General features: G+C 33.6%; 1 protein-coding gene across 1 annotated transcript; it reads right to left on the reverse strand.

Moving 5' to 3' along the window:
- Positions 1–15314: 15314 nt before the first annotated feature.
- On the reverse strand, positions 15315–17340 carry LOC110730387 (uncharacterized protein At5g19025-like). The gene is made up of 2 exons (XM_021910176.1): positions 15861–17340; positions 15315–15653 (listed from the first exon to the last, which is right to left on the reverse strand). The coding sequence occupies exon 1, from the start codon at positions 16671–16673 to the stop codon at positions 15996–15998; it is 678 nt and encodes a 225-aa protein (XP_021765868.1). The 5' UTR covers positions 16674–17340; the 3' UTR covers positions 15315–15653; positions 15861–15995.
- Positions 17341–19421: the final 2081 nt, after the last annotated feature.

Below are 19421 nucleotides of genomic sequence, written 5' to 3' on the forward strand. Positions count from 1 at the left end.
CCCCTCCTCCGTGTCGGCTACACCATTTCGTCCCTTCGTCGGCCGTCTCCACCCCTTCCCCTTGAACCACCACCCGAAAACCCTAAAACCTCAAAATCCTCATTTTATTTGTCCTCTCTCCTGCTAAAACAGCTTGAAGATCTTCTTCTCTCATTCAATCTTGAGGAGCTGGGTGGTCGGTATGGGTCAAGAAGGGGTACCACTGGCATTGGGTAGGGGGCTCTGGCCGCCGGCAGTGGTGGGGGGTTTGCTGCCGACAAGGGGAAGGGGTTTTTCTGTTTTTATTTTTTTAATTTCAATTTTTTTAAGTTTTAAATTTTTTTTTAATTTAAGTTTTGTTTTTTTAAATCATTATTATTAAATAAAAATGTTAAAATAAAATAAAAATGTTTTAACCAATAACACATGTGACACATGTCAAATGTTACCTGTAAACAGGTTATTTGTTCCATTTTTAGCAGATGTGTATTAAAGGTTGTTCCATTTTGAAATAATCCAAAGGTCGTTTCATTCTTGGAAGATCGTTGAAAGGTCGTGTTATTCTTGGCAAATTTTTGTTTTTATATTTTTGCGAAAAAGACAATATCCATATGTTACACCCAAAAATCAGATTTTTGACTTTTTATTTGACCTTCTTGACTTTGACCAAGTAAAATGGGTCTTAGAGTTAGTAAAAGATTTTTGGTCTTAACTAGTCAAGATACAAAAGGAACTGGGCTAATATCACTTAGAAACCCAATAAACAAAGGCGGTTTAGAAGGTAAGTGGATATTTTTAATTTTTGAAGAAGTGTTGGCACCAAGAGACATAACCGTACAACAGTTATGGGAGTCAACCATAACCTTTCCATTTCGCCTATAAATATAAGTGCAAGGATCAAAGGAAGACATACATTAGCAAATCAATCAACAACAAGCATTTCATTTCTTTTAAGCTTTCTTCTTAGCTTTTGTAGTTTCCCTTGGCTTAGTAGCCAAGCAATAGTTTAGTTCATCTCTTAGCATGTATTGAAGATAGTTCGTCTTTTCCAATTGTATGATCATGGAGGTAACTTCTCCTTCAACTTATACAATTGTAGACCTGACTCTATCCTTTACTTAATGGAATACATTTGTATCTTTTGTCATATGTTTATCTACTCGTCTCTTTGAGCAGTCTAACTTGTTTTACTTCTTTTGGGAAAGCTTCCTTATTGTTTTGTTTTACGTTAAAAAGGTTATCAGTCTTTGAAACCGGTAACTCGAGGAGCAGCCTCCTAATACTTTAGAACAAGATAAAGTATTTAAATTTTTGGTAAGGAACATTATTTACCTCAACACCATACTACTATTTTAAAACCAGAAGTTTAAAGGACACTTAATTATCCTCTTCTGGCTTTTCTATTTTTAATTTTTTTTTAATTTTTTTTTTTTTTGTGTTTCAACAAAAGTGTAAAGATTAAAATTTAAAAAATCTTCTTTATCCCAAACGCTTCCAATCACTTCAAAAATACAATGATTAATTTTCATTTATGTATTTTGGTTCCTATAAATTTCATTATACTACGTATTATTTTTCAATTACACAAAATTTTAATAGTTTATCACCTCCCTCACTTTTTACTCTTTCTTTATCATCACTCTCTCTACTATTCCTTTGTTTCACCCTAAATCTACAATTTACTTCAAATAATTTTTAAAAAATCATTACTATCAAGATCTGTATAAACTTCAAGTAAATTTTCTCAACTTTATCTATAGTTCATTTTTTTTTTTTCAAATTTCTTTCCAAAATTCATTTTTTACTTTTTTGTTCTTTTTTTTTAAAGTATAAATTGTAGTGATTTAGGTACTATATGCGGAATTTCATGAATCTCTATTCATACACACCTAAACCAAGATTACATGCATAACACACAAGAATCACATTATTATACCTTTAAAGCATGATTTCCACGTAGTAAATTGATTGACAATTAGGGAGAGAATAGAGCCCCAAGCATTGCTCCTCTACTTTGTCCACGGGATTCGAATGAGTCGTCCACCAATGCTAGATTGGTCGGATAAAGGGAAAACACCACGATCACCACCTTTGTGGAAAACCGACACCACCACGAACCACCACCACCGTACACACACCGGCGCAAGGAGGGGAGAGAGAGCTGAGAGAGAGAGAGAGAGAAAGAGAGAGTTTGAGAGGGGTTGGGGTTTCATATTTTCTACCTCGAGCTTGATTAACAGTAAATTGTATTATGTAAACCCAGGCACCTAGGCCATTTATAATTATATTATAATTAGATTAGGTTAGAAAGCCCAAAACCTTCCAAAACACTCCACATGGCCGGCCACCTAGATGGATGAGGCCCAACATGGGTCTCTTCTTCTTATGCTCAATCTAGGCTCTTTGTGTGACCTTATAGGATCCGTTTAATTGGGCTTTGGGCTATTTTACTAGTTCAAAGGTTGTAAGTACCTCTAACTATGATAAAACAACCCAAAAAAACGAACTTAATTATCTCCATAATTTGATGTATTATATATCCAGTAATTGCACTTGACGAAGACATAAAACCTTCATAAATTTCATTATCTTATTTTACTAATAAAATACAATTTATAGTTGACATGTTTTAATAAAAAAAATCTAAGAACAATCCAAATACCCTAGTACATTTCTTTAATTAAAAAACATTTATTAGCTAGAAATAAACTCGTGTATCACGCGGGCTAAATACTAGTTAAATTTATAATGATAATGTTGGTGGTGAGACACCTAGTGCATTAATAGGGTAATTTTTTTTTTTTTTGGTGGGAAGGGTAAATAGTTTTAGGAGTTTATTTTTAATTTCAACATGAAGTGCGTAAAATTTGAGCATTGAATTTTCTATAGTCCTAGCTAGAAGCTAAAAAAAAAATAAAAATAAAAATAAAATAAAAATTAAAAAAAACCTACTATAGTATTAACTAGATGAAGTCCATGCGATACACAGTTTGTTTGTATTTTTATTAAATAAATATCTTTGGTATGTACTCCGTATGTGATAAAATTTGTTATTTTATTCGTTATATATAGAATATCATTTAAATATTTATATTTTAAAATAAGTTGTAAATTTCCTCTCATTCGTTATATCTAGACAAAATTCCTAATATCAAAATATAATATTTATATTTAATTAATTTAAACTTTAAAATCTCATTCGCCAATTTAGCTTATGTGGCATTTGAATTATTTAATTCTAAAAGAAATTACAAATCTCTTATTTAATTGGCTATAACTAAAATTTATAATCCTACATGGCGTGTTAAGAAATTTTAATCCTACATGGCTCTCTAAAAATACGAGAAAAAACCCCCTTTATATTTATACTAGTTTTGTGCCCCGGGCAATGCTCGGGTTGTTTCTTGAATTTAAAAATAAATACCTTTATATAATGCCAAATATCTATGTATTCAGATTTGCTACTCATGGATTATTATATTTTTAAAGTACATTATTAAGTCACTTATTAAAATATATCATGTGACCGCTTGTAAAAATATAAAATAACCCCAATAATATTGACCAAGTAACCCTATAAAATATTGGCCGAGTAACCCCTATAACACTAACAAAGTAACTCCTGTAACACTAACGAAGTAACCCTTGTAATACTGACCAAGTAACCCCTATAATAGCTGGCCACACAGTGTGGCCATCCACATATAAGAATTTAATGGATTACTTTGAAGTACTCTTTAATACGGATATAATGATATTAAAGAGTTACATAAGATAATAATTATTGAAAGTAATAATTTAACTTCTTTTTTTTTACATAAGGTTATAAATTAATTTGTACATATCAAATATTGGCATTTATCGAAAATAAAACTATAAACCAAAAATCTCTCCTAAAAATCTATCCAAATTTTATTGAAAATAAAACTCTAAACTAATTTTTTTTATCTTACAAAATCTGTCTAAATCTATCCAATATTTTTATTCTACGTGTCATATTAATACTTAATTATTGCCTATGTGGCATGACACTTGGCAAAAAGTTAAAACGCCAAGTGTCGCTATCTCGTGGCCTGGCTAAGAGTTTAGCTTTATATATTTAGTTACTAGTTTTGTGCCCGGGCAATGCCCAAATTGTTGATAAAGTTTTAGGAAAACTTTTGCTTTGAATGTTAAATATGGTCAAATAAACCCTATTGATAATGCAGAATAGTGGTACCTTTTACCATATATTGCTTTCATTGTTTTTAAAATAAGCTGAAAAAAATAATATGATTAGCATAAAAACTAATTATTTAAATGCTTTTTAAGTGAAAACCCCATAAAGTTCTAAGACCTTGTTAACATTGATCTTAATTCACTTCAAGATTCCGTTGTATTGTACATTTTCTGTTGTGTCCTAATTTTAGTAGTTTTTTATTTCTTTAATTTCATTAACAAAATCACAAACATACACAAAAATATTACAACCGAATATGAAGAATACTTGATTCAAAAGGTAGACTAAAAAAATTAATGATACATGACCATATTTATAATTATAATTACGTGGTTATTCATATAGGAGTAAAATTCTATTGTTAATTGAATATTCATATTAAGTATAATATGTGGTGTGTTCTGCTGTAAGTAAAATTCTATTGTCTATAAAAATATTAAAAAAATTCAAAAAAATTATAAATTATTTATGTATACTTTTTTATCCTAAACTAATCTATCCAATCTAATCTAACGTGACATCTAATCTAATCTAATCACAATAGTATCTATTTATCGTCTACGTGGCTCGACACTTGGCGAAAAACTAGAATGCTAAGTGTCGCTTTCTTGTGGCCTGGCTGCGAGACCGGCTTTATTTATTTGTGATTTGATATTAGATTAGATTAGCGAAAAAATTGATCATATTCTTCCAACCCCTAAACGCTCTCTCTTCTCTCTAAAAACAGAGCCCCTTCAAGCTTCCCCTGCCGCCGCCTGCCAAAGCAGCATCGGTGCTCATCTAAGGTCGTCGGCGAGCATCTCTTGATGGCCTCACGACTAATCGACGATCGTAGTTTCTCCTAGCGATCCCAAACACTCCAATTTATCTGAAGAAAAGTTAGGGTTAGGGTTTGGTTTTCGAATTTGGGGGAATTTTTTGGTCTTACTTGTAGACCTTCCAGCTTAAAGGATTAGCGTTTCAACTGTAAAGTTACTTTTTCTCAGTGGTGTAGGTGTAGGTGCAGGTGCAGCGGCGTTGGGATCTTCTTTCATCCTTCTGCCAGCTTTTTTTTCGTGATGACTTTTTGGTATGTGTTGTTTTAGTTATGGAGAAGTATGTGTGCTCTTTGTTTATCAGTTTGACACTTAAGGGGTGTTTGGTATGGGTTTTTGGTAGAGTTGGAAACGGAATCAATTACCGTTTCCCTTACAATGTGTTTGTTTAATGGCTAAAGAAACAAAAACCATTTATTGCCTCTAACCGTTTCCATCATTTTGTTTCCAGAGTAAAGTAAGAGGAAACAAATAACATTTCCTGACTTTAACACAGGAAAACAAAGTTTTCTCTCTCATCTCTCCTCTCGTTCAACTCTTCTCGTGAGAATTCCCAACCTCGTTCAACAATTTTTCTGAAAATTCTCCTAAGAAAACTGCAATTCTCCTGATTTTGCTGCAAAATTTTCAATTTTCTACCTAAAATTTACAGAATTCTATAATCTCAAGTACGGTAAATTATTTGCTTTCGCTTGTTCAATTTCTAGGGTTTATACGATATCAATTTCGCTTTCTATGGTGAATTACTTACTCGTTTTTTTATCAGATCGGATGTGTTTTGTTTTCGTGGTTCATTTTGAGCTGGTAATTGATTTATTTCTGTGTTTTTTTGTATTGATTGATTATAGGCGCATTTGATAGTAGTTTTTGAAGTAGTTTTTAGGGTTTTGATCGACATATGTTTAATCAAAGTAACATATAAACTGATTTTTAGCATTCAACAAGGTAGTCGTGGAGTGTTAATTAGCTATAACTCTATAAGGCAATATCTTGCAAAAGTTAAAGAGTTTAGAAGTATCAAAATTAGCTCCTGGAATACAAAGTAGTTGATAGTAGTTTTTGAAGTAGTTTTTGTATTGATTGATTGTTGGTTAATGTTGTTGGATTGATTTTGATAGCTCTTTGGTTGATTTGTTTGTTGATGTGAGTTATTGAGATTTGAATTTGTTTGGAAGAATTTTGATTTCGGGAAATGTGATTAGGTGATTGAATTTGTTTTTGGTGGATTGGAGTCAAGGCACTTGATGGTATTGATGTAGTATTTGATGGTATTGATGTAGTAGTTGACTTTTCAGCTTTTGAACTTGAATGGAAGCTGAATTTTTCTACTGCTTGTGTTATCATCATATGGGTTTTTTTTTTTTAGAAATTATTTGCTAGTTAATGATGTTGTTTGTGAAAGTGTATACTAATACTATTGTACATTTTTTGGACTGATTTTTCAAGGTTTCTACAATGCCTCGACTTATGCGTTCCATAAGGAAGAAAAAGCTTAAACAAATACAACTAGTTATTTCAATGGTTATTATTATTTTGATGATGTATTGGATGTGGCATATGATGTGTGTTGTTACAATAAAGGGTGTTCAATTAAAAGAAAGGAAAATAAACAAAAAATTTCTACGAATGTTAGTTTTGGGAGGGCTTTATAGAGAGAGTGATGTGAAATGCAAGAGTAAGCTTCGCGTTAATAGAAGAACTTTCAATATTATTTGTGAGATGTTTAGAGACATTGGGGGTTTAAGTGGAACAAAAAACATGTCGCTTCAAGAGATCGTAGCCATGTTTTTATACACGTTGGCTCACCATAAGAAGAATAGGTGTATTGGACAATATTTCTTTAGAAGTGGAGAAACCGTGAGCCGAAAATTTCACCTTTGTTTAAGGGCTTTTCTCAAGTTGCATGAAGTACTACTTTAATATCCCACGCCAATATCGGATGATTGTGAAGATGAAAGGTGGAAATCTTTCAAGGTATTGGTTTTTTCTAAGCCCCTAAATTTTACTAGGATTTTCTTATTTTTGCTTGTTTGTAAGTAATATTTTTCCTATTTTTGTAGAATTGTTTAGGGGCATTAGATGGGACTTACATTAATGTAAATGTGCCTTCACAAGAACGACCAAAGTATAGAACAAGAAAAGGAACAATTGCTATGAATGTATTGGGTGTTTGTGCACCCAATATGCAATTTATTTATGTTCTTCCTGGTTGGGAAGGTTCGGCCCATGATATGCGTGTGCTTCGCAATGCTCTCTCTAGACCAAACCGCTTTAGGGTACCTCAAGGTAAGTGAATCTCATTCTTTTGTGAGTGTATAAGTTTTGTTAGTTTTGGTAGGTAGTAATCCTTTTCTTTAATAACTTTGAAGGTAATTATTATTTAGTTGATGCGGGATATACGAATTGTGAGGGCTTTCTTGCTCCATATAGAGGTCAAAGATACCATTTAATAGAAATTGTTGCAAGTAGACAAGGTCGTGTACGATGAATGGGTGAAGGTATGAACTGCTATTTCATTCCTCTTTGCTCATTTTTTTCTTCTTCTGAAATTGATGTTAACTCACTGCCACTGCTTCTGCATTAATTTGGTTGTTAATTAAGTTTCTGATTCTGTCATAATATGTTGCTTGATTTAGGTGTTTCATGCCATGTAAATGATCTAAAAAAGGTGACAGGGGGAGAGGGGTAGGTGTTCAGCTAGGGTGGTGGTGCTTCTGTTGTATTCAGTTTGTTGATGATGTATGCTGAATAAAATAAGTTTTGCAGTGTTAAACAAAGGATGTGTTTTGTGCTGCTAATGTAATGTTTATATCAGTGTAGTGTAGCTGTTGGTTAAACCATATTTTTTACCTCACTAATATACAGATGACTTGAACAAATCAGAGAAAGACTCTAAACTCAGCAGCCATCTGACACCTTAGTGAAATAGTTTCGAGCTCAATGCTATCTTAGTTTATAACTAGGGTGTCTAAGTTGATGTACTGATGGATTATACTACATACATTTTAGCCATACATGTGCAATTTTTATACTTCGTATATATTTTTAATGTTTGATTTCTATTTTATATTGGTGTATGCAAGCAAGCAGCAATTGACTATGTTGTATTGTTTAATATATCAATGCAGGTTGGACTTTTTTTTATTTCCTTCTAATTTTTTGCTATAATGGACTTTTTTTGTTATCTACCAATAATGTTTAATGGCAAAGTAGATTAAGGTATTGTGGCAGCAAAAGCAGTACAAAAGGGAACACATAATAAAGTACTATTAGGTAGAAAAAAAAAACAATGAAGAAAAGGCTGCATTGCTATGCTGGAGTTGTTTGACATCAAATTTGACTATTTTGCATGCACTAATATAACAAACAAAGCTACAAGCATAAAAGTAAACTCTGAAATGCATGAAAATTGTATGCCAGAAAGCATAGAAATCAATTTGATATTAGAGAATTTGATATCAGCATATTGTACAGATTATTAGTATGTTGCCTAATTATTAGCTGTTTTTGCAAGTTTATCAGTTGCCTAGTTTAGTTCTGAATTTCATGTTTTGAGTTGTTACATTCTCTTATATGGCAAACTCATAAAAAAGCTAAGGGGTTGTTTGGAGTTCCATTCGTTCATTATGAAACTCTAGCAGAAATATATGCAAAAGACAAAGCTACCGAAGACGTAAGTGAGTCATTCATTGATGCCATAGAAGGTATTGATCAAGAGATTGATAAGCAACCATTGATTGTCGAGAGTGATGAAGAAGATGATGTGATTTCTACTAATTCAGACACTTATTCTTCTACAAGTCAATCCGGAAAACGCCCCGTGAAGATAGAGGATGATCATATAACTCCTTCAAAAATGGCAAAAGTGAAGGCTTCTACAATTTCATTATTCCACAAGTGATTCTACTACTCAATTTGAAAAACGCTTTATAAAGGTGAAGGAGGTTAAGGTGAAAGGAAAGAACAAGGTAAATTTGAAGAGTTTGTGTAGGAATGATGATGATGATTTGGTGGCCTCCCTCCATGATGTTTCCAACAATTTTGGAAAGATATTTGAAAATATCAATGTTAATCTTGGGACTATGGCTAGTGCATGGTCTAAAGCGGAAGAAAGGGAGCAAAGGATGGATCAAAAGGTGAACAAGGTATTGGACGAGGTGATGAAGTTAGATGACATTTCTCCATCCGAAGCTTTAGAGGTTGCTACTATTCTCATGGCGGAAGAACATAAGCTTCGTATCTTCTATCAAGCACCATTTAACATGAAAAACAATATGCAATTGATCTTCTTAAGAAGAAGTAGCATTTGGTTGCTGCCATGTGTTTGTTTTTTTGTTGAACATTTGCAACTTGAGCAATACAAGTTATGTGTTGGGATTATTCATATGATGATGGACATATTATTAGTCAATGTTTGGATAATTAATGAGTGCCAACTTTGCTATATATATATATATATATATATATATATATATATATATATATATATATATATATATATATATATATATATATTGTATTTTTTTAACCGTAAAATATGTAGCATAGACAATATTTTTTATCTAGGTTATTTTTTTATTTTTTTTTTACCCGTAAAATATGAGCATAGACAATATTGTATTATTCATTCTTATTTTTTGTTTCCGTTTGTTATACCAAACAAGAGGAAACGGAATGGTGATAATTGTTTCCGTTTCCTTTGATGTACCAAACAACTAGTAAGGGTAACACTATTTGTTACCACCCTTTCCCCTCCTAATGTATTTCCATTCCGTTTCCTATACTAACTCCATACCAAACACCTCCTTAGTATCTAGTTGTTTGGTTTTTAAGTTTGTCTTTGTTTAAAGTTTTATGGATAACTTTGAAGAGCTTAGCGAGGTTTTATGTATTGCTCATATTGAAGAAGATGATATCTCTTCTCATAAACTAGAACTTTTAGTTGGGAAGTTGGAGAATCCTTTTGGTATTCTGGATTTTGTTAGGGGTTTGAAAGATGAAGGTAACACTTTCTACAAACACAGTAATATGGGATTAGCGCTTGCAAAGTACTCTCTTGCACTCAAGATCTTATCTTTTGTTACGGTCTGTAATGATGAAGATAAATCAGTTTTTTGAGCCTAGTTGTGTCTCTTAATATGAACTTGGGTGCTTGTTATGTCAAAGAGAAAAACTTTGACAAGGTGGGTCGATTGTGTTCTGCAGTTTTGTGTTATGATACTTCTAATGTGAAAGCTTACTTTAGAAGGGTGGTGACAGCTTTAGAGCTCACTAAACCCGACTTAGCTTTCATGGAACTTGCACAAGCGATTATGATTGATCCCACCAACAAAGAGTTTCAACAAAAACTCAAGGAGGTGACCACTTTATAGGGTTGATCTCCGGAATTTGTTAATGATGCACTTGCAGTTACAAGAGAGGATGAAATGTTTAGATATTACGCTAAAATTGGGAAGAAAGAAGAAAAGAGGAAGTTAGGGAAAAAGGGGAAAAGAAAGGAAAGAGATGGAGGTGGAGATGGTTGTGTTCTTAGGTGTATTAGTGTAAGAGATATCACCAAAAAGGAAAAGGATGTTGCTGGCAAATCTTTGAATTCAGAAGAGGGTAAAGTTAACCCTATCGATCCAGATCATAGGCCCAACATTATTGATAACAATTCTGATCTAAAGTCAGCTTCAGAAACAAAAAACCCAAATCTTACTGGGTCAATTATCGGTTTTGTAACCGAAAACGTATTGATTCCTATTTGCATCTCACTCCAGTAATGTATGGAGCGATTTCTAAGGGATGAACACTACACTATTATTGCTCTTCTAAGAAGGATTTTATTAGCATTCGAGTACTCGATCCTCCAAAGAAGATGGATTATGTTAAAGCTCAAGAAGTTTTTACACCGATGGAGATTAGTCACCCTCCTGTGAAAGGGCATGATAGGTGTGAAACAACTCCAAATTTGGCGCAAGATTCGACCATAGATATGGTTGATCAAGTGTCATCATGTGAAAGTACGTCGGTGCCCCTTCCAGTTGCTCCAGTCTGCTCCCCATTGAAGTCTGCTGCAAGCCACAACAATTCCTCTTCTCAGAATTTGATGTTATTGGTTTCCTCTCGTCGTTTGAGAACTAGAAGGAAAAGTCATTCTCTAAGAAGTTTAACTTCCTCTGCTTTTACTAACTCTTTGTTTTGCAGGATGAGTGGCTCAAAAAGGAAAGTGTTCTACCCCACCGAAATTGTATGGCTTTCGAATAGAAAGTTGTTATATGGTTCTACCCCTGATGTTCTAATGTGTACTTTAGTTTATGATTAATTTAGGATTTTGCTATTGTCAAAAATAAAAAAATAAAAAAAAAAAAAAAAAAAAAAATAATAATAATAATAATAATAATAATAATAATAAATTTTAAAAACGTCATTAAGTGGGCTAACTTGTTTTAGCATTAAAAATTTTAGGGCTTTTTTTTACTTGTAACACCACAAAAAAGCTCAAAAATGGATTATTATAACACCACCAAAAAAAAATTAAAAACTTTTAGTATAACATAACAAAAAAAAAACCAAAAAATGAATTTCACCCCCACTTAACGGATTCTTGGATGGAATCTGTTAAGTACAATCCACACTATCACATGTCACTGTAGGTTAAAATAAAGAAGAATTAAAAAAAAAAATAACAACTCAAAATTAACTTCAGGCCCTAAACCGGCCGATTTCAACCGTTAGTGGCCATTTTTGGTGGTGGTTAAGGTTTAAGAAGTTGTGGGCTCGAGGTCGAACGGCGTGGCCAGTGGACGATGGGGTTTGTCGGGCTGGTTGTGGAGGGTGGAGGTGACGGGGTGAGCATTGGTGGTGGCTAGGCAGTAGTTGGGGGGTAGTGCCGGTGGTAGGATGTAAGGGCTACCGGTGGTGGGCCTGGTGGCTGGGTTAGGTTTTTAGTTATTTTTTTCTTTTTTAAAAAAAAATTATCCTTTAGATTAGTGACACGTATACTTGGTGGGGTCCACTAATGGTTTTTTGGATGACATCCATTAAGTGGTAGTGAAATTCATTTCCTCAAAAAAAAAAAAAAAAAAAAAAAAAAAAAAAAAAAAAAAGTGGTACTGTTATAAGTCAAAAAATCCTGCTTTTTAATTTTTGGATAATATAAATAAGAGGCATTACAAATGGCTAACGACAAGCCGCATTTGGGGTGCCTAACAAGGGTGAGAATTTCACTTCGCTTGCAAATTTAGAAATGCCTCATTGGGCTTTCTGATAATTCCAGTTAATACACTTTCACTTATATTGGTTCTCGTAAATTTCTCTCCCTTTTGCACGTGAATTCATATTTGACAAGACAAGAAAGAATAGAGCCCACATACACTACCTTTTTCACACTTCCTATCTCTCTATTCCATGTACCTTTATTATTTTTTAATAGTTGTTAGGCAAGGGTTGTGTACTTGTGTGCCTCACAACCCTTCATTTGCACTTCCTCGTATAAGTAATGACTTGACCCACTTGGCCTTTTATTGTATTTTTTAAGGTAGAGGGCTAAAATTTGAAGATTGGGATTTTGAGAGATCTCCTTAAACCTCTGTTACTATATAAGATTTTCATTTTCATGTTACGTACTTACGTGCACCTAATTATCCTATTCAAACCCTATAATGTAATATTGTCTCAAACTCTTTTCATACTCTCCTCTCTCTCCTTAATTTATGTTGGTACATTAATTATAAGAAAAACAACTTTTCCTCTCCTTAAACTTGTGCTGCAGGGTTAAACAAGGGTAAGGGGGGCTTTGTACATAAATGTGAAGACACTACATAGCCGGGCTTTGTTCACCGGAGGAGGGCGAGATCACTTCAAACCATTATAAAGAATAAAGAAAAGCTTCAGCACTAAAAAGGGGTTGAACTAGTTTTAACTTCAGAACATTACATTCACTACTGACCCAATCGATGAAACGAGGAGAGAAATCTTAATTCATCTTGAACAAAAAGCACAAGGCTATATGATCAAATTCAAACATATATGCTACAAAGATTGTTGAGCAGCCTTTAGTAGAATTAAGGGCAGTAAATTTGCACAAAACCTGTAAGACGATTGGAAGCCTTGAGGACAGTATGTTTGCTCAGAAATCTCTCCAAGACAGAAATAGAAACAACGAAGTTTCTTCCTAGGAAAAACAAGTCGTGGTGGCAACCACATACAATGCAAACAAGGGTGAGATCAGATACAATGCAAACAAGGGTGAGATCAGCTCCATTTTTATCACTCGGCATGAACTTTTCGCATCCATTTACTGCATACTCTTTAGCGTTAGAAGCAAGTTATATTTTGGCAGTCCACATCAATCAAACACCAAACTAGAAAGGCATAATCAGTTGAGTTGCTGACTACCAACATCAACATCATTTGTGTATTATCTTATCTTCCAACTAATATGCGAAAACACAACGAAAGCAGTTTGACAAATTGGCACAACAGAACTGAAAAAATGCTCTTTGGTGCTTTGTGCCTAAACCATTAAACTTATATGCTTCATGGACTAATTAAGTACTTTCTAAATTTTGAATATTTCAACAAATCCTCCAACTAAAGGATTTTAGATATAGAGATTTAAATCCTAGAAAGATAATACGGCGTACAGGAGTACTACATAAAACTCATCTTTGCTGGCCGACTGGCCATAGAGGTAATTACTATTGTAAGAAAAAGTAATTGGCTTAGCTCAATACCTAAATATCGTGGATCCGCCACTATAATCCTTAAGCAAATGAATTTTTGTAAAAACTGATGAGTTGGTAGAGTGTAGCCTAACCCACGGATTTAATGAAGTTTCCAAACATCGTACAGATGATTCCCGAATCTATATATAGATTTATCACAGATGACAGATGATTCCTGAATCTACATCAGAATTATCACAGAAAACTATATCATGCACATGGCATCTTATAACGCAAACAAGAAAAGGATTTTTTTAAAAAATATCTTCTGCTGTTTGCTGGACCAATGTCTCCGGAAAAATTACTTCCACAAATATATTACTATTTAGGGTAAGGACTGTCTAAAATTGTATGTTAAAAACTCAAATGGACTTATCATTACGGAAACTGGCAGACATTTAAACATTACATGCAATTAGTCACATAACCAAAGAAAAATCCTACAGTACAAGTCAAGCCTAGTTTCAAAATGCGCTTTATGAAGGAAAAAATTAAAAAATTTAATTGACAAGAGAGAAAAAAAATTATCTCAGTTTCCGCCTGAAGAATCCCTCACCATAATGACCCAGAATACTGAGAATCATGAAGTACTTATGTTGTTGCCAAGAAAAGGCTAATTTTATAATCATGGAGCGGTAGTAAACATTAAACAAAGTTAGAAAGATTACCTTTGCATTCAGTAATGCCTGGATTAATGCGTATATTTCTCCCAGCAGCTTGAATGGACACGGCCTTATATCCTGCAGTCAATATATACCTCATTTAAGGGAAAAAAAATGAGCAGAAAGGTTCTCATTCCTGTGTAATATATGTGGAAATTTCAACATGAACCTTGATACAATACGTGCATGTTAATGGAACTAAGTTCATGAAGTAACCCACCTGGTGGTTTAGAGCTTAGTTCGGTAGGTTCTGCAATATGCCTGCACGATCCTTTATGCACACTTTTTGCCAATTACTTCTCACTGTATCTGTTTTATTAATCATAAACATGTGACATGTAACTGGAGCTAGGATAACTCATGACTCAACAGTATGGACAGTTTCACCATTATATTGAAAAACAATCCTTGTACTAATAACAATGTAAACCATCATAAGTGTACCAGAACTAGAAAACCATAGCTGTAACAACCTAAGAGAGTGACAGTATCAAGCTAAAAAAAGTGAGTGCAAAATGTTAGGACAAGTAATATTCAGAAATCAGAATACCATGTTTGTAGAACTGTTTGACCTTCCATCATCCAATAAAACCTACAGAACCAGCAACTTCCGAATTATACAATTCCAACCAAGATGAAAAGTCACACAACTTTCCAATCATGACACATTAATAGTCATCATCTTCCATAGCATTCAAGTAAATCACTCACGAAGCAAGCACGTGTACAAAAAGGCATATACATTGAGAAAACAGATTGTACATGCTTGCAATGGATTGCTGAAGCTACAAGCCCTGGAGTAGCACATGTATCAAAAGGCATATACTAAGCAAGCACCCGCATTGGAATGATATCAAGATCGGACACAGTAGTTCATGAGACTGAAATCAAGATGTCTTGAACTGAAAAACTTTAACAGGACAGAGGCTGATCAATCTGAAAAATGATTCTCTTTAATTCTTTATCAGTGCAAAATCCTTTATATATTAATACAGACTAATGTAAAGGTTGCCTGAACACCACACTTTGATCAAACCAAAAACAAGCTGGTTTTGAAGAATGTGACAGCTAAACAACACTATAGTAGAACACAACTTTACAGCATGTCTTATGTATAGAGTTGACAAGGGAGCTAAAAATGAAGAAAACTTCAAATTGATTTTGCACCAAAAGCATGAGTTTTTTTTCGCTTGCTTCTTCCTCAATCCGAACCACAATGAAACTGAATTACACCAAACACGAAAATATTCAACACGAACAAGCCTTTCTGCAAACATTGAGACCGAAACACACACAAATAAAGAAAAAAAAAATCATAATCTTGTAGTAAGAGGAGGGAATCAGAACAGATAGTAATAACATCAAACTCTTGGAATAATGAAAAAATGAGCAGCATATAAACAATAAACACTATAATATAAACAAATATCATGAGCTTATATTAAAAGATAATTAAGAAAGATAGTTCTTTTACCACTGTAACCATGACCAACTGTATGTATGTAGTTCTTACAACTTATTAGCATCAACTTTATTTAAAAACAAACACCTCTGTGCTATTCAACTTTTCTATTGAGTATATTCATGAATCAAAGAGTACAACCACAATCTATTTCTTGATCTTTCGAGCCTTCCTCGGACCGGGAACTTCCATCCTACCAACAGAACATCCACACCTAGCGCGAAACACAAGAACAGCCCTTCCATTCGGGGGTGCAATCTTCTTAAGCTCAGTTTCCAATTCGCGATGATGATCACGGGGCAATTCAAACAAACCCCTGTTAACACCATCCTTTGCCATTGAATTCGAGTTCTTTACACATTCCTCAGTCTCAAGCTGTATATCAAATTCAGCAGCCTTCCAAAGACCACGACAACCCGAATTCCCACACTTTCGAGTCGTGCACATCACAATCCCCCAAGCAGCCATTCCTACGCACACCATACTAAGCGCCAATGACCCATAAATAACAGGATTCTCATATATCTCATCTTTCGGAATTGAACAAACTAAAGCACCAATCTCAGCAACTTTCATATATGTAAAACTAACATAGGGAAACAGCAAAAACCCTATTGCCCCAATTGCAGAAATCAACATAATCATATCAAGAACAGCAAAACGAGATTCACAACAACTAGAAGAATTCTGATGATTAGATGAATTGGGTATTTTTCGATTCTTCGAAAACTGATTGCTTTGCTTTGATTTCATGTATGTATCAGTAAGACTCATTGAAACTGTCATCGCACTAGATTGATCAACAGAAGAATTTTGATATACCATCTGAAAAACTCAATCCAATTCAACCCCAGATGATCAAATTCTCACAGAAACTAAAATTAATCATAAACCCAGAAGTTCATCCCCAAATTGGATCAAAACCCACCAATTTAAACTCAGAATCAGATCAAAAATTGATAGAACAAGTGATTGGGTCAAGTGCACCTGAATTAATCGAACCCCAGAAAAATTGAACCTTCAATTACCCACTATTGACAAAATACAGATAAATTAGTGACTCAATCTATAATCAACCGAATACAAATTCAATCAAGATGATCAATTCATTCAATTGGATACTGTAGCCGGCTTATTTGAGGGGTTTTTCAAAGGAAGAAGAAAGAGAAAAGAGACGGCAAAATAAAGGGGTGAAATGAGAGTAATGGTGATCACATCTATGTGAAAGTTTATTTGGTTTTTATATTTTTTTTTTTTTTTTTTTTTTTTTTGGTTTGTGATTGCGAAAGAGTCATACATACTGATACACGCCAAGTTGCCAAGTGCATATTGGCCTATTATTTGACGATGATGATGTTACCAATTTAGCCCGATTAACGCGTATGTGGTCTTCTTAATACGAGCTAGTAGTGAATAAAAGTCCACATATGTCCCTCCATTTCATATTTTAAGCTCTTGTCGAATCGCTTATATTTCTACTTTCTTGAGAAGTCTGTGCCAATAACAGCTCTTGTCAAATATGACATTCACGAGTGATATTATTAGAACTTTTAACCTCATGTTGGTACAAGAGTAACAAGATTATTGATGCTTTTATACCTTGTTTCGAGGTTTTATCAACATTAGGTATGAAAATACCAATGACCACTTGTTATTTTCATATTTGACAAGTGTTGTTATTGATTTAAAATCTCTTCTACTTTTTTTCATTTTTAACTCATTTAGAATTTACTGTTTTAAGAAAGAGAGATTTTAGGCATAAATATTTTTTTGATAAATTGATGAAAATGTATATTGATGTGGAATTTTGTTTGTAGTTATAAAATATTGATTATAACAATGCATTGTTGAAGATATTGATTTCAAATTTGCGTATTGAAATTGAACAAAAAGACAACTGGAAGAAAGATAAGGGAAATGGAGAGGGTAATATGTATATAATGCGCAAAAAAGCTACTACGTTTGTTTCTTTTAACTCTTTACTTTAGTCATTAGTTAATAAAAATACGCACTATATGCAATATACACAGTATTCCTTTATTATATGATATATGCACAAAAAATTGATCAACATCACGTAGAATCCAAACATGGCTAAGACAAGTCCAGCCTCATGCTCCTTGCAAATTATGAACCTCCAACTCAACAAAACTAGGATGGATCTGCTTTGATCCCCCACCAGAACAACAGAGTATGTGGACCTCTTTTTCCGTTGTGGGTCTAGTCCAAGTGTTAATAAACTATGTTATTTTGGTCCATAACTATGAACACCTTATATTTCTTAGCAAGTTGATTACTTGTTTGGTTTATTTCCAATTAGGGCTTATTCTGTGGCTTGCTTAGTAAGCCTTGATGAAAGTGATTCTTGTTGAGGAGAAGACAACAATATATAAGTGAGAGTGGTATGTAGTAGAACAAGGGTTTGAGAAGCTTCTCCAGTTTTGGTTTTTTAGGGATAGAGTTCAGAAAATTGTTCGTTGCCAAAAATTTCACTATTGGATGACTGAGATCATGCTGAAGCTTTAGTAGCTTGTTGAGGACACTTAGGGCATTTATTTGGACGACAGTTAGATCGTTGTTTGAAGCTCAAGTTTGTTGAATTATTTAGAGAATGGTAGACTAATTTCATGTTATTCAATTAATTTACTTAGGTTAAGGTGTTGTATTATTAATTAAATAAGTAATTAAAGCAAATAATCATAATTGATTGTTGTCTTCGGTTTTAACCGTATGGTTTGGATGTACAATGCATTGTGTCATTTGGCTTGTATGGCCAAACAATACTAAGTGACGGTTGTGGCCAAACAATACTAATAAGTGACAGTTGCATGTGGCAGTAAGTTTCATTGCATTGTTTGGCTTTGGTATTATGCTTTATATATATGTTTAATAACATATGATGAGAGTTTTTCAAGAGATAAGTCATTTTTATTATTTTTCTTCTTGAATACTATTGCAAGTCACAATTATCATCATCATAATTCCTTAAAGTTTGTTTTACTTTAGATCACAAATATACTACACATAATTGTGATTGTTCTTCATTGTATCTCCTAAGTGATTTCGTGATACCTAGGTTGTAGTTTAAGGGTCGAAATATTACTTTTGGGAAAGTGATTCCGTTCACGCCTCGAAGGTTATTATTGTTTAATTCCGATTTCTTCTTTGTGTCACTTGTATTTTTAGTATTAACCCCAACAAAGTTCACCTAGAATCGTTGCTACACGGAAACTTGTGTTTTAGTAATCTCTTCACTTTCGCTCTTCTAGTAGCTTGTTGAGGACACATAGGCAATTTATTTGGATGACAGTTAGATCGTTGTTTGACGCTCAAGTTCACCTAGAATCGTTGCTACACGGAAACTTACGTTTTAGTAATCTCTTCACTTTCGCTCTTCTACTTTGATCATCTCTTAATGTATGTACTTGTTGGTAGGTTTGTGATAGGCGTGTCGCGTACCTAACAAAAATAACCTAACTATTCCTCCTAACTATGTAGTCGGGCAAGTAAGGGTCGAATCCCAAGAGACTAAGGTTCACCTAAATAATCTAGACTCAAGTAATCACCAAGCAA

The sequence above is a fragment of the Chenopodium quinoa genome, unplaced genomic scaffold (genome assembly GCF_001683475.1).
Source record: "Chenopodium quinoa cultivar QQ74 unplaced genomic scaffold, ASM168347v1, whole genome shotgun sequence".
NCBI classification, from domain to species: Eukaryota; Viridiplantae; Streptophyta; class Magnoliopsida; order Caryophyllales; family Amaranthaceae; genus Chenopodium; species Chenopodium quinoa.

Coding starts and splice junctions, on each gene's coding strand:
- LOC110730387 (XM_021910176.1), bottom strand. CDS start 16,673: ATGGTATATCAAAATTCTTCTGTTGATCAATCTAGTGCGATGACAGTT.